The sequence below is a fragment of the Ciona intestinalis genome, unplaced genomic scaffold (genome assembly GCF_000224145.3).
Source record: "Ciona intestinalis unplaced genomic scaffold, KH HT000076.2, whole genome shotgun sequence".
Lineage (NCBI taxonomy): Eukaryota > Metazoa > Chordata > Ascidiacea > Phlebobranchia > Cionidae > Ciona > Ciona intestinalis.
Genome location: NW_004190398.2, coordinates 309,535 through 325,625, shown reverse-complemented (window position 1 = coordinate 325,625; position 16,091 = coordinate 309,535). Strand labels below are relative to the sequence as shown.

The window sequence follows — 16,091 nt, the reverse complement described above, 5'->3', positions numbered from 1 at the left end:
ATGATTTAATTTTAAAGCAAGCACCAAGACTGATGTCTCCAAAAGTGGCACGCCATGGGTCCTAAGATTTAGGCCCGGATTGGCCCATTACCCCAACACCCAACCCTACCAACAAAACTAATCTTGTGGTATATAAAAAATCTGTCTTTTCAAGCATGAATATCCTTATTTAGAAAATACCTTTAAAACTGACTCTGAGCAAACTGTTAACACATGAGAATGCGAGACAGAAGTATGGAGAACCACAGTAGTTAGTGGGTGATCATGTGTGTGGGGGACCGACATGGAATCTTGTACAGTGCGTGTCATTGGCCACAAATCAAGTGAACTTGAACCTAATGTGAGATACACTTGTGTTACAACTACTGTCATTGCCCGCCATGTGAGGATATACAGTTACATTCATTTATATATTCATCAATAGAAACTTCGTTTTATTTGCTTTATTTTAAGTTAGATGCAGTGGCACAAAAAACAACTTAAACAAATCTTAGATGAGACTGTAATTAGAAAGAAAAGAAACTAAAATTACATTAAATTATGTTCTAAATTCTACACTAAGATTTTAATATTATGTTGAATCATGTTACTTAAAAACATATTTGAAAATGACTAAAGTCCAAATCTGGTGTTTTTAATTTTAATATATATAAAAAATATATTATATATAATAAAGAGCTCTATGAGACTATATATACATATTTCATATTTCTGATAGCAATACTTGACGGCATGCATGAAGGCTATATTAAGCTCTGTTATTATAGTCTTTGTAAGGTCTTAATACACTTAAATTTACGATCAGTATACGTTCAAATTGGACGTAAAGTTATAGATTCACATTGCATTTCCGAAAAAAAAGTAAAAATTCAACTAAAGATGGCTGTACACAGTATCCGGCGTGCAAATTCGCATGCAAAGTCGTATGCAAACCCATGTCCAATTCCTCATGCGGCAGCAAAATCCGGACAAAACGGACGAATTCCGGATACTGTGTACAGCCACCTTAAACCAGCATAAAAACCTGTAAATAGTCTATCTCTCCTCCCATCAAACAACATGGCTGATATTCTTCTTTCACCAGATCTTCCATCACTATCGGTGAACACCTGTGTGAAAAAAAAGGTGTTTAACTTTGTTTAAAATAAATTGTTTTTTACTTTTCTCTGTCCAATATATTATTATGGGGGGGTCCGTTAGGCCCCAGAATTTAGGAAAGATTTGGTCCCATACCTCAACACCCAGACTGATTTTTGAATGTATGGAAGAATCCTAATCCACCCACCAGTTTTTACCTTCAGAAGTTTGACTAAACCATAAGAGTAAGGTTTAAGCTGTCCAGCCGACACCAACTTTTTTCTTTTTTTTTCCTTTTTTTAACGGTAAAACTTCCAACTTTTTCACTTTTTTTAACAGAAAATCCACTTTTTTTAAAACAGAAAAAAATTGCAGCCTTTTTTACTTTTTCTTTTAACATAAGTGACATCATACGTATTTTCACCTTTCTTGTACACTTAAAACAACTTTTCGATGGCTGGTTTGCATAGACACATAACAGCATGAAAAGTTGCTTTAGGTGTAAAATCAGTAATTATTATTTATTATGATATCATAGGGTAACGAATTTACTGCATTCCTCAATGCGATTCTCTATAAAAAATTTCCACTATATTTTTATTAAATTTTTAGTTGCAAATTTTTTTTTCCCTGTAAATTTGTTATAAGAGCAATTTCGCTAAAAATTTGTTATAAGATTCTAAAAACTTAAGTATTCTTATTAGCTAACAAAATTACCTGTAAACAGGCAAGGGTATGCACATCCCAAACACGAAACACACGGGCAGTTGATAAGCTGATAATGTGCTGATCTTTTTCATTCATTACAATGTCAACAATTGTGAATAAATGACCCAACATTTTGCCTGTTGGTCGAGAAAGAATATTTGGATGCCAGATTCGAATTGTTTTATCCACTCCACCTAAAATGAAAGTAAAAAATGAACTTGAGTTGTAGTAGGGTGGGGGAGATGGGACACCTTTAGCACATAATATCAAAATATCCTGATCACATTTTAAACAATGAACAACAGTCTATGGGAGTTGTGAGGGTACGGTTTTACAATTCTTTGAATGTTCTTTAAAAAAATAAAATGAAAAGGTGTCCCATCTTTCCCCACTCTACTATATGTATGTAACTTTTTAAACTGTAAGTGATTATTTTTTCGGGGATGCTTTATGTATGGCTTACAAATTTGGCAACCTTTAATAAAAATCGACCAATGAGTTAGAATAATTGCCGTTAAGTGTCTTACCCAAGGACACACGCATTTTTTATCTAGTTTCAAAGAGATGCTTTTACAATTTTATGAGAGCAAAATTTACCAGTAGCAAAAATGTTCGATTTTTCAGAGTAGCAGAATGCATTCACTCCTCGTGGGATGGACAATTCACTTACAGAACTGTAAAAAATAAATTACAATTGTTAGTATTAAAGTGTCTTGGAAAAATCTCAAAAGGGGAAATAAAACAAAATTGAATAAAACAGTCGTTATAACACAAGTGTTCATAGGCTAAAAATTTGGAAAGTCCTTTAGTGACCACTGGGTTAAAGCAATTGCCGTTAAGTGTCTTGCCCAAGGATACATACCCTACCATTGTAGCAGTGACGAGCCTTGAACCCCTTACCTCTGGGTTACAGGCAGACACACTAACTAACTTTGCTCCGGCGCCAGTATTACACTGTACAGAATATGGAAGCAGTTTAAAACTGAAAACAAAGTCAGTAAGACTTGAAAACCTAAAGACTAATATGACAATGAAGTATAGAGTATAAAACCTGGTATCATGCATTCGCTTCATGGATGCGATCACAAATGACGTTCGATCTCCAGGCGAACATGACGCAAAACTTTTTAAATCTGGTAAATATTTCACTTGCAACACCCAATCTTGGTGGAACTTACGACGAACTATTGGACTGTAAAAAAAGATTTGTATTTAATGCCTATGCACTGAAAAAAAAAATGTATCTTGTTTATTCTTATGTTGCTGGGAAAATGACAGCTGTTATAAGGTTTTCTGTTTTATACACCCCGCTTTCGAGTTACAGGGTATGTGACTTTTGTGGATGATTTGTTTTTTGGATTTTTTTTCTCATTTTTTTGTGTCTTTAATAATTTGGACAATTTATAAGGTACTACAGGATTAAAATACCGTTTTTACCGGTAACTAACTTGCCCAGGAACATTCATGCGCACAGTGGTGGTAGTGGGAGACCTTCAACGTATAACCTTTAACGGGCACTTTGTGCAACAACGCAATTGTATAAAACTTACATAGTTAAAGTTGTGGGATCAATAAGGTTATATTTAACCACACGAGGTTGATCGTTGCTTGTTTTAATGACAAAGTCATTGTGTGTAAGATGTATCAGGTTGATGTATCCTGAAATGCAATTATGTCACCATTATTATTCTTTATGGGTGAGGTCCTTGTCAAGGATCTGTGATTTAAGCCAGATTTGGCCCATTACCCCAACACCCAGAAAGCCCAATAAGTCCTTTGTGCGGCCAGTGCTGCGAGATCGCATCGCTCTTAGACGCGCAATTTTTGCACCATTTTTTATCCTTGTGAGCTTACAAGTTACCACACTTTTCAAGTTTTCAACTTTGTGTATGGTTTTTGTTTTTGACATGGCTTATAATTTGGACAACACATTGTAGCAGCATTTAAACCATTAATAATGCTAACTTAATTATAAAAAAACAGAATATTTGTTTGTATTATATTCTATTCTATATGTGTGAGGTCCTTTGACATAGAACTTACTAATTATCCAGATTTTGGGCTACTACCACAACACTACATTTTTGACGTAGAAAAAGAACATGCTTTGTTTTTATTATAAATTAATTAATGTAAGAATGTAAGTCTGATATTCGCAATCAGTTGCAAATTCAATCACAATATGGAAACAACTATTTTAATAGATTAGAATATGAACAAAATTAAAGGAAACACAATGTGCAGTTTCGGCGTTTTAGTTTTTAGTACATCACATGACACCCTATGTAAAATGTCTATGTAGTAACACATTTTTATTCTTAGTGGGTGAGGTCCTATAGCCTGCCCCGAGATGGGACCTGAGATTTAGGCCGGGGTTGGCCCATTACCGCAACACCCAGAGTGCTACGACCCATACTATCCCAATTGCTGTCGTACTTTAGCTCAGGTCATACATGTCTTGAGCCCACAGTCCAATCTCTAAACAAAGATATGCGCGAACAAAAAAAACAGTGAACTAACCAAGACATTTTTAAGGACGAAAGACGCAAAGGCGAGAGCGTAATAATTGTGTTCAGTGTTTCCAACAGAATTTATTCATTACCATAAACACAATATTAATATAATCACACTTATTACCTGCATCATCTCCAATAAGCAAAGCATCAGAATGCTCATCAGCGCATTCGACCAGACACATACATTGTGGCGAATGCTCTAATGGTTTAATGACATGGATGTTGGACTGATTTTGTCCTTTAGCTCTGTGGTCCCAAATAATTATACTACGTTCTGTAGTAGCCTGGAAAGGTAAAAGAAAAACATAGTAATAATCGGATAATATTTTTTAAAAGGTACAAGGTTATAATTAGATTTTTTTTTAAATGTAACAGGTAATAATTAGATAATATTTTTTTTAATTAAAAAAAAACTATTTATTTGTTAAAACAATACAAACAGCGATTACCAAATACAAACATATTTAAACCCTAATCAGTGAAAAAAGGTAAAAATGCTAAATCAACAAAAAAAAATTTTTTTTAAATTGAAACTATTAAAATGTGAATGAAATGTAACTTATTTTATCTTCGCGTGTAGATATGAAGTATGTTACTTTGTAGGCTTTTTTTTTTTTGATTGTTTTTTTTATGATTTTTTTATGTCTGGCTGATAATTTTGACAACTTTTTAGAGACCACTGGGTTGGAGCAATGAATGAATTTAACTTACTTTATCCTCGTGTGGCCGAAAAACGACAGTCGTTATAACACGGGTTTAACACCTCGTGCCAGCTTACGAGTTATCATGTATGTTACTTTGTGGGTGATTATTTTTTGGCACAGTTTTTTATTTTTTTATGTATGGCTGATAATTATGACAACTTATTAGTGACCACTGGGTTGGAGCAATTGCCGTTAAGTGTCTTGCTTAAGGACACATACGCCCACAATGGTAGCAGAAACGAGCCTTGAACCCATTACCTCTGGGTTACAGGCAGGCGTGCTAACCACTATGCCACGGCGCTGGTAAATGTCGTTAAGTGTCTTGCTTAAGGACACATACGCTTACAAATGGTAGAGGCATATATTTAAATAGACATGGTTGAAAAATGTTGTTTTTTTTCGCAGCCTAATAATAGTTTGTAATTGATTTTGAACTTACAATGACTTTCCGCAACTTTGGTAAATACTGACAGCTTGTCATCCATGCAGATTCCTGGAACAAAAAATTACAACACAATTACATAACATACATTTTTATACATCTGTTTCAATGCGGTAACGAAGATCAGAATAAATAAAACCAAGAAAAACCAAATTGGCCAAAACCAAAATTAAACCAAATGGGCCTTAAAACGACAGTCGTTAAAATTGAAATACAAAAAAAAAACTTTTTTTAAATTTTTAATAATAGGGTAATAAACAAAACCAAGCCATAAAATTTAATATTAAAGTAAAATAAACAGAATTATTTGACTCACATTAATGTCAATACAGTTTTGAAGACGAAGCTGTAAAAATATTAGTTTAGTCATTAAAATTTATTGCATAACAATGCATTTTAGGACTTCATAATACAGGTGTTCTGTTCCATACACCTTGTGCTTGCTTATAAGTTACCGCATGTTTAACTTTGTAGGTGAATAAGACAAATGCTCTCGCAGCTAATATATAGGTCGTATGAATGAATGTGACTTACTTTATTCTCGCAGGGCCGGAAACAGCGGTCGTTATAACCTGGGTGCTCTATTTCATACACCTCGTGCCAGCTTACGAGTTGCCATGCATGTTTCTTTGTGGGTGAATACTTTTTTGTATTTTTTTCATTTGTTTTTTTGGATGGCTGTTGTTTTTATTTTCTTCTTTGTTTCTTGGTACTTATTTTTGATTAAAAAATGTGCTTATTTTTTTAGATTAAAAATGGTTTGAAGTAATTTCCGTTAAATGTCTTGCCCAATTACACACATGCCCACAATGGTAGCAGCGACGAGTCTTGAACCCATAACCTCAACGTTCAAGTCGGGCATGCTAATCACTCTGCCACGGCTTAGGTAACTTAAACAAATATTTTGTTTATAAACCTACCTTGCCATTATACAATGAGAGAGCTCCTTTTTGTGACGCAGTGACATAAATGTCAAATTCTGGCGAATATATGACACACTGAATGGTATCTCTTCGCTTTTTGTCACCTATATTAGGGATTTTATGGGAAAAAGTATCATTTACAGTCAATACAGTATCTGTTATATCATCAAGTTAGAAGTTACCACACCAGGCCCTTAAGATAAACAAGTGTGGATGAATAGTTATAACTTACTTTATCCTCTCGTGGCCGGCAAACGACAGCCGTTAAACACGGGTGTTCTGTTAGATACAACCTGTGCCAGCTTACAAGTCACCAAGTGTGTTATTTTGTGGGTGATCACTTATTATGTTTTGGGGAATTTTTTCCATTTGTTTTTATATTTAGTGACCACTGGATTGAAGCCATTAGTGACCACTGGATTGAAGCAATTGGCATTAGGTGTCTTGCCCAAGGACAGATACGCCCACAATGGTAGCAGCGAAGAGCCTGGAACCCATTACCTCTGGGTTAGAGGCAGGCGCGCTAACCAACTGTGTCACGGCACATACAATAATAGTATAATATTGTTGTAGTATACATGCAACATGCTTACCAGCTGCTTCACCGATAGTCTTTCTTTTTGAAACAGTGAAAACACTAATTTCATCACTACCCGACTCTTGAATGTCATTTTCAGCTTGAAAATAACCAAAAACCTGTCAATCATGTTTAATACAGCGTTATGAACTTAATATCAACTTATGATTATGACATTATACAAATTTGCTGTAAACTTAAGCATTATTTTGTTACACGAAATTCATTATTTAATATTCAGAACATGCAAAACACTGCCAGGAGTTTAGTAAAATCGAATTTGTCCCATTTATATTAAAATTTCCTACATTAATTTTGAATAATATTGGAAAGTCCCGTAGTCATAGCCTCTGGAAACCCCCCTAAGTCGAGATAATTATAATAGACAGGGATTGTGATGTCACAGGTAACGCACCTCGCTCCAGTCAATCCGCGCATCTGGGTTCGTACTTATTTTGCGATGAATTGCTTTTAGGTCTTGTGATTTTATGTCTTCCCCAAACAAAGATCGAACTCTCTCGCAAAAATATTCGTAACGAAGGTTATCTGATTGCAAATGAAAGGTGCCAGTCATTAACCGGAGCTGTGGCCATACCTACTTCGGCTAAGTAGTAACACGGAGAAGTTAGTAACACGGGCTATGCAAGTGAAAAAATGGACAAACTAATTGTAACCAAATTGTAAGTGCTGGTGGCGTTAAATGTCATGCCCAAAGACACGTATAGGCCAAAAATGGTAGCAGCTTAAAGCTTTAAAACTTGTGCCATTCAGTTATAAAGGTCTTAATAAGAGCAACAATGTCTATTGTTGCCCCATCATGGGTAAATGAGTTCCGTATAATCAAAAATACAAAGTAGGGTAGGGGAAGATGGGACATGTTTTCATTCTACTTTTCGTCCCATTCGGTAGTAAACATGGAACATTATAAAATATAAAACCGTATCCTCACGACTTTCATAGGCAGTTGTTAATTGTTTAAAACAGGATCAATACAGTTCGATATTTTGTGCTAATCGCGTCCAGTCTTACCCCCACCCTTCTATAGTAGGGTGGGAGCAGATGGGACAGCTTTAACACATAATATCCAAATATTCTGATCGTGTTTTGAACAATTAACAACGGTCTATCGGAGTCGTAAGGATACGGTTTTATAATTTTTTGAATGTTCTTTGTTTACTACCAAATGAGACAAAAAATAGAATGAAAAGGTATCCCATCTTCCCCCACCCTACTATATTTTTAGTTGCAACGACAGCGACTTTACCAGACATGCTGTAAACTGCATTAATTAGCAATAGGAATGGCTCGTCTTACCGTTAACATACTGACGTTTTTCATCCGTCGTTGCAGTAGAGTCTTGAAGAGTTTCTTTAGCGATAAACTGTTGAAACTTATCCAACTTTGACTGAAAGCTTGTCAGCGAATATGGCCGCCCTGAATTCGTTGGACGAGGGTGTGCTTCTATCATTTTATTGCTCCCAGTTTGTATAGCTTTTAACTTTAATTACTATAAACAAGCAGAATTGAGTCCTTGTGTATAGTTGTGTTTAAAAAAACATTGGTAAATGTTTAGTAGGGTAAGACGGGACACCTTTAGTCCATAATATCCAAATATTCTGATCGTGTTTTATACAACTAACAACGGTCTATGCAAGTCGTAAACACCGGTTTATAGTTCTTTGAATGTTCTTTGTTTACCATTAAATGACACAAAAAAATAGAACAAAAAGGTGTCCTACCTTCCTCCACCCTACTATATGAAATTCTAACCACTATATTATAGCCTTCACATAAAGTTAGCAGCAGTCGCAAAAAATCCGCTTAAATGATACGTAAGTATACGACCTACATTCCAGGAATGTGGCGAAAATACAAATTGAGTGGAAACGCGTAAAAAACTAAACATTTCCAAAAAACGGTTTTAAAATGGAAAGGCAAGTAAAACTTGGTTCTAATGGATTTAACGTTACAAAATCTCGAGTACCTGGCCGTACAGCAGCTAGTAAACAAAAAGTCTCAAAGCCTTACTTTTCTGTTCAGTTAATCTTGAATGGATAAAGGCACTTATCCGATTGTTGCCTGAATAAACACGGCTTTGGGTTTACTACAACAACTTACAGCTCGTCTTCAGCTCAGTGCAAATAAACACAAGCTACATAGGCCCTACTGATCTATAGCAGTCCGAAGTCACTATTGCGCTTTCAAAATACGGAATTTACTGATTCGATTACAATTGTAAACCTTTCCAATTTCTTTGTCCTTGAAAGCGTGATCCGCTTTAGACATGCGATATTTTCCTTTTGTTTTCAAAACACGACGCATTGACACCTCCTTAAAGGCGTACGAAGCAACACTTCAACTAACTAATTACCTTTAAAGATAAGAAAACTGTACGATCCGTCCTTTTGCTGTAAAATCCAGTTCATTTTAGCTAAATCCGCATTAATTTTAATTAAAGCGATTATCTCAGCTAATGTAACCGAAGAGTTTTAGTTAATTAATGTAAAACGAAGCTGAGGTAAATTAATATAACAGTACTGATACCTTGTACAAAAGTTATAATTTTCGTAATTAAAGGACCGAAGTGATTTTGTGTGTTTCGTGTCGACATTTGCTGTGAGCAGCAGCTTCGAAAATTATATTCGCAAACGTCTACAAAAGCCCGGGAAATTTGACTTTTTGTCGGTTAAGATTGGGTTTAGCCGATCTTTATACTTGTAGTACTCAATTGCTGACAGACCACATACATAAAAACAGCTCTCTCCAGCTATACATTTCCGTAGCCTATATACCATCATCAGGTAATTGAAATACCCGTGCTGGTGCCACATTGTCCACGAGAAGATAATTGAGTAAAATGTTGTGGGGATATAAGAAGGGAAATGTTTATATTCTCTTTTCTCGTATCTTAGGGTAGTGAACAAAGAAGATTTACAGACTTGTATAACCGCAGCCCTGCGACTCCAAAAGAGCATTGTTAAGAATACGATCAGAAAATATTAGCTGGCTTCTCATCTTATTCCAGTAGTACGCCTATTCAGTCTTGTAGTTGGGTGGGAAAATACGGAACACCTATAAGGCACATAATATCCAAACATCTTGATCGTGTTTTAAACAAATAACAACGGACAATGAGAGTCGTGAGGATACGGTTTTATAATTCTTTTAGTGATTTTTTTGTTTACTGGCAAATGGGACGAAAAAATAGAATGAAAAGGTGTTCTATCTTCCTCCACCTTACTATATAGCTTATCGGATGTGACGTCTTCAGATTGCCATCATTAAGGCAAACTTTACTCCGTTTAGCTATATTCCTACATCGACCTTTGGTTAATTTAAAAATTCACACTAACACGTCAATACGCACCATTTTTGTTATAGCTTCGTATCCGACATTTTCCCAGGATGAATCATAACGCCGATTGGGGAGTTGGTCGGAGGAAAAGAGCCCGCCGAAAAATGCCTGTATAGGTGTCTCGAAATCCACATATAGCCTATACTACACTAGATATTTCGACATATATATACGGTTTAACAAAGCTGGGTCTGGTTTAAAGGGACTCACGAGACCATTCAATATTATCTTGTATTTATTTCCAATCACTTGCGCCTTACAAATAGGATTTTACTACGAAGACAACATTGTACATTTCGGTCTTACAATAGAATATATGATCGTTAAAACTTACCTGTTGGTGGAACAAACGAGATTTTTCAACCCGGCGTATAGCAGGTTGGGGTAAGATGGTACAGGTTGGTAATCTTTTTTTACGTTTCGTTCAAGAGGAAACAAAGACTTAAAAAATACACGATCACGAAATATGGGATAATATGTATAGTAGGGAGGGGGAAGATGGGACACATTTAGCAACTAATATCCAAATATCCTGATCGTGTTTTAAACAATTAACAATGGTGCATGGGAGTTGTGAACATACAGTTTCATAATTCTTTAAATGTTTTTTGCTTACTACCAAATTGGAACAGAAAATAAAATAAACAGGTGTCCCATCTTCCCCCACCCTACTATATATATATATACTAACGGTATTCATCTTGAATGAATGTAATCAATTCAACCTCGCGTGGCGCCGTGGTGATGTAACGACGGTAGGTATACAAGACGGGTGTTTTGTTGTGTACTCCGTGCCTGCTTACGAGTTACCACGTAGGTAACTTAACGTTTTTTTTATTCTTTATTTTCATGTATGGCTAAGAGTTTTTACAACCAATTAGTGACTTCTGGGTTGAAGCACTTTTTGTAAATGGTCTTGCCCAAGACATTCACTCACAATGGTAGCAGCGACGGCTCTTGAACCCATTACCTCTGGGTAAAAGTTAGGCCTTGCCACGGTGCTGGTAAAATGACCACCTCTGGTGGAACTATAGTACTAGACAGACAGTACAATCATTGTGCATATTTGTCCCTTGGGCAATATACTTAACTGCACTTGAATAAAGCCACTGGCTTTCCGTGGGTTGTTTACAGTCATGCATAAGAAAAAAACTCCAAAATAATAGGCTGTATAGTTATGTTTGTTGGTAATCACGAAGAGGCAATAGGTGTATAAAATAACCCTCGTGTTATAACGACTCTTATTGGAAACAATGAGAGAAAAAAAATAAGTTACATTGAACTTGTTGAAACCAGTAGATAAATTTATAGCTAAACTTACCGTATGCAGTATATTGTAAGAAATTGTAACCATATATTTTTTGTTAATTTGGGCATTAATTACCTATAAGATATTCATTGTACTTTTAAAATGGAACAGTCCAACACAACCATAGAAAATACATAAGCCAACCGCAGTAGCAGTGTACTATACTTTGAACTCAAGCAGAACAATAGAATAACTCTTCCAGTGCTATTACCTGGAGCTGAAATGAAATTTGTAGTTAGGTGATCCACGCTAGTATTTGTTTCACTTCGTTCAGCAATTACGAAAAACTTGTTAAAGCGCTGTAAAACGGCAAATTTGAGACGGACTGAGAAGTCTTATATACACTGATAACGATGTAGGACACTGGTTCTAAAAAGTTTATTCATATTTTCGTGTAGGCAGATTTTATACTGTTCCGAAATACAAATTGCGAGGCGAAAGAAGTCACACGAAAAGAAGAGCACAAAAGAACGCAACGTTTGTAATGTACACATTATACATCGGTCCAAACATATTGGCCGTAGAGACGACCCGATTCGTAGTTTTAATTACTCACAATATTTCGTCGGTCGCATGGCCGAGAAAGTTTGGCAGATTTTAAATTACTGTACCCAGTCTGAAAATAAAGCCATTTTCAATCGACTGCTCGGCGGCAATTCTTGTGTTTGGCGCTGCTACTAAAATGCGCCGTACCTGTCCAGTGCAGCGGCGGAATAACGGGCAGTTTCTGCATCGGCGAGGCGACTTTGGGACATATAACTAGAGGATCCGTATCGTCCGAGTGACAACTCAGGCTCGGCTAAATCAACCAATTGATCGCTCGTAAAATCGTACTGAGATCCTGCGCCGCTCAAACCAGCGTACGACTCAGCTAGAGCCTCGGACTCGAGTCGGCGTGCCAGCGCTTCTCGTTCTCTCAACAATAACGAGCCTCCTGCACTGAGAAGCGGGTCGCGGCGGAGTGCAGCACGCGAAAGCAAATCTTGACCGTACATTGACCCTAAACCGACGCTTCGTTCATGTAGGCTTGACCCGCCCAGCATGCGATGACGTAATCCACCCCTAAAGTTTGATTGCGGAGAAAAGTGTGAATAAAAAGTCGAACTAATTTAAATGCGAGTCGTATCATCCACTTAGGTAATCGTTAAGCTTTGGTTATACGATAAAGGTAAATAATTGCATACAGAAACAACATGCTATTTTACCGAGTGCATTACTTCTATTTAGTTTTATAAAACCGATCACATAGGTATTTTTTGCCTGCAAAGCTTAAGTAAAACAAAGTCATATTTTTTCTAAATCTTTAGCAATTTTTTTGCTAACTGTTTTTAGGTATAAAAATAAACTTAAGAAATATTAAACCATTGTTTCATCTCCAGGTTTGCTAGACTTTATCTGGTAATGTTTTAGATTTGATCCTATTACAATGCATCATAGAAATCATGGCTACAACCTACAATGTATCTAAAATCTTACATCATTTTAAAAGCAAAAAAGCAGTGTCAAAATTGTGTTATGCCTGATAGCAAAAGCAGCAAAGAGCTTCTAGTAAATCCTGTAAAACGCTGAAAAGGCAAATATCTCATTGTAAAATAAAGTAAATATAAACTTAAAATTAGATAATTTTTTACACAAAATCTGAAGAATTTATTTAAAACAAACCTCCCGATGCGAGAAAATGGCGGATCCAAGTATGGGTCATCTAAGTATGGTTTACGGAACCGTGGATGTTGAAGCCCCATGCGTGGAGGAGGGCCCATGTACACACCGCGACCACCTCTTCCTCGGCCCCGCATATCACCCCGGTGCATTGGTGGACCTGGAGTTTATAACTTAATAATATTAGGTTGTACAGTGACGTAATTACAAAGTATCGGAGCAATGGCAGTGGTAAGCAGGCTCACCTTTCAACCAGACAATAGGAATAATTGGCCAAATCTGAAAAATCCCAGGTCCTTGACAAGGACCCCACCCACAAAAAATAGAATCATACAATGGATTGAAAAACATAACAATTAACCATGATGTACTAAGAATACTTGGTTCGAACTTTAAACAAGTCAGTGAAGTTATCCATTAAATTGGAAGCATTGTAACTTGTGTAAATGAGGTAAAGTGAAGTCGGGCAATATGTGTGTATTCTAACTTTCATAATATATAGTACAGGCAAAAATGGTGAATTAATAGACATAACTTAAACCTGTCCTATCAAACGTGCCATAATATTTTGTTTAAAGTTTAACTAAGCAGCAATAACAGATAAAAAAGAACTTATACTCTTCTAGCTACCTTTAAACAAGACATAACAGCAGTCTTGTATTGCTGTATTTGTAAACCCAGTTGTATGTCCTAAACTATTCTTGTTAAGACAGTCCAAAACATAACAAAATCAAAACATGGTAATCATTTTTATTCTTAACCAACCCTAACTTAACATCATTCTTTACCAAACAGAAACAGATTGTACATTTATAAATATTAAATAACATATAAAAAATCAAAATTAGCCGGCAGTGATACAGTTTTATTCTAATTAAACACAAGTCTATGAACATAACATGTAGCACTAACCCCCATGCATATCAAGATTTCTTTGAGAGCGTGCCATTTGAACACCAATCTTGTTTCCATTAAACTCTGTGTTGTTAAGACCATTTATTGCATCTCTGGCCATATTTTCCCTTCCCATATGAACAAATGCATAGTTTTTAACAACATCACACTCTATTACAGTTCCGTATTTCTTGAAAAGTTTATGAATCTAAAAGTAAAGAATTTTAATGAAAAGAAAATCTGGTTAACCAGGCAAAACTAAAATGTAGGTAGTAGTACAAGCAAAAACTTTATAGATGCAAATTTTAACAAAAATCCAATATATATATATACTAATACAGTTAACAATATAAAGCATTGGCTATTAACTTACTAAGATATGGATGTTCTATTAATATGGCTAGATTATGGCTTTACTAAAATGGATTTGTCCTAAAGATGTAATTTTGCCAAAACTTAGGCTTATGTGGCGGCATTGAGAATTAACAAAACTTTCAACAGTCTACAAAAGCTTGAAAGCACCAGTATAATTTTTTTTAAAACTTAAAAAATAAAATTGTCAAAATATAATCAAGTTAGGCTATATTATACTTATAGCTAAGTGTAAACAACTCCAAAAAACTAGATTAAAAACTTCATTACATTTTAACCAGTTAAAGTCATTGACAAAAATAGGTGTCAAAATGTTGAGCATTTTGAAGAAAATCTAAGTCAACAGTATGAAAAACATTGCTAAATTAACTAAAATGATACTGAAAACTAACGTCAGCAGATTTGGTTTCTGGTGGTAGATTGCCAACAAATATCTTGCTCGCTTTTTGCACTTTTGTTGTTGAAAGTTCTACGTTGATTGAGTTTCCTTTTAAATCTGTTTTATCAAGTCCTCTGTAAATATGAAAATGTTTAAATTCTGTTAAATTGTCAGTTTATATTATTTACGTTGGGTAGGCCTAGGGATGCACATTACAGAATGATTAGGTATTCTAGGATATCCTAGAATAATCTAGAATTCCGATCTAGAATTTTGAATCGTTTTAAATTCATGGGAAAAAATAATTTTAGCCACATAAGTCAGTTTATTGACTCTTTCATAGTAGCATTGTTGGATCATAAACTGTAAAATGATTAAAAAATTGTACTATTGGAAAGTTTTTGCGTCATGAAACGTATAACAGGCTATGAAAAGACGCTGGGAAACGTTTACTCTTGAAAGTCCCACAAACACAAAAATATATTTTTTTCAAAATTAATAAGTTTCAAAAATGGTTAATAAAGTTTATGAGATGATGTGTGATGATGTCATTAAACAGAATACCTAATCCCGTAATTAGATTCGAATACAAAAGGATTCGAAATTCTGTAATGGCATCCCTAGGCAGGCCTAATTTAAATTTGAAAGTAATATATATATATTTTGTCTTTTTCTACACTAGCCTACCCATTCAAAATTTTGAAGTTTTAACGCATAAACGTTGTTTTAAATTTTTCACAGCTTTTGGTAAAAAGTCCCAAATTGAGGCGGAGTTAAGTATAAAAACTGAGCATATATATACATCTAAAAAATAACTTTTAGAATTTTAAATTAACTTACGCAATTGCTTTTTTAGCATCATTCAGATCGGCCATGTGAACAAAGCCATAGTTTTTTAATATTGAACAGTCTGTTATTTCTCCATATGCTTTAAACAATTCTTCCAATTCACTCTTTTTTACGTCTTCGGGGAGACGTCCAACAAATATTTTTACCATAATATTGTGCAATGGTAAGTTGTACGTGTATAAGTAACTTAAAACGACACTGTAAAAATACTAAGTTAAATGCGACAAAAAAAGGAAAAAACAAATAAAAGCAACACATATTTAAAATTTAAAGAACCTTAAGTGCCAATCATTAGTGTTTTAAGAACTTTAATGCAACGTACACAGT

The 16,091-nt window shown here is 35.2% G+C and overlaps 2 protein-coding genes across 2 annotated transcripts; both read right to left on the bottom strand.

Moving 5' to 3' along the window:
• Nucleotides 1-6: 6 nt before the first annotated feature.
• Nucleotides 7-8,513, bottom strand: LOC101242640 (WD repeat-containing protein 64-like). Its single transcript, XM_009863044.3, has 13 exons — nucleotides 8,262-8,513; nucleotides 7,363-7,493; nucleotides 6,964-7,066; nucleotides 6,368-6,474; nucleotides 5,764-5,793; nucleotides 5,445-5,498; nucleotides 4,423-4,585; nucleotides 3,336-3,444; nucleotides 2,837-2,977; nucleotides 2,383-2,459; nucleotides 1,795-1,979; nucleotides 1,025-1,109; nucleotides 7-335 (listed from the first exon to the last, which is right to left on the bottom strand). The coding sequence occupies exons 1-13, from the start codon at nucleotides 8,413-8,415 to the stop codon at nucleotides 166-168; spliced, it is 1,509 nt and encodes a 502-aa protein (XP_009861346.1). The 5' UTR covers nucleotides 8,416-8,513; the 3' UTR covers nucleotides 7-165.
• Nucleotides 8,514-11,974: 3,461 nt separating this feature from the next.
• On the bottom strand, nucleotides 11,975-16,014 carry LOC100180966 (RNA-binding protein 4). Its single transcript, XM_002128543.5, has 5 exons — nucleotides 15,756-16,014; nucleotides 14,929-15,049; nucleotides 14,183-14,372; nucleotides 13,274-13,430; nucleotides 11,975-12,673 (listed from the first exon to the last, which is right to left on the bottom strand). Exons 1-5 carry the CDS (start codon nucleotides 15,911-15,913, stop codon nucleotides 12,289-12,291), a joined length of 1,011 nt encoding a protein of 336 aa, XP_002128579.1. The 5' UTR covers nucleotides 15,914-16,014; the 3' UTR covers nucleotides 11,975-12,288.
• Between the last annotated feature and the right edge of the window lie 77 nt (nucleotides 16,015-16,091).

What these genes read in the sequence shown, in the direction of transcription:
- LOC101242640 (XM_009863044.3), bottom strand. Translation starts at nt 8,415, where the DNA reads ATGATAGAAGCACACCCTCGTCCAACGAATTCAGGGCGGCCATATTCG. An exon ending in GCTTATTGGAGATGATGCAG is followed by an intron (nt 3,445 to 4,422) that starts GTAATAAGTGTG and finishes ATTGCATTTCAG; the next exon opens with GATACATCAACCTGATACAT. An exon ending in ATACCCTTGCCTGTTTACAG is followed by an intron (nt 1,110 to 1,794) that starts GTAATTTTGTTA and finishes TTTTTCACACAG; the next exon opens with GTGTTCACCGATAGTGATGG.
- LOC100180966 (XM_002128543.5), bottom strand. Translation starts at nt 15,913, where the DNA reads ATGGTAAAAATATTTGTTGGACGTCTCCCCGAAGACGTAAAAAAGAGT. An exon ending in AAATCTTGATATGCATGGGG is followed by an intron (nt 13,431 to 14,182) that starts GTTAGTGCTACA and finishes TATAAACTCCAG; the next exon opens with GTCCACCAATGCACCGGGGT. An exon ending in CCATTTTCTCGCATCGGGAG is followed by an intron (nt 12,674 to 13,273) that starts GTTTGTTTTAAA and finishes ATCAAACTTTAG; the next exon opens with GGGTGGATTACGTCATCGCA.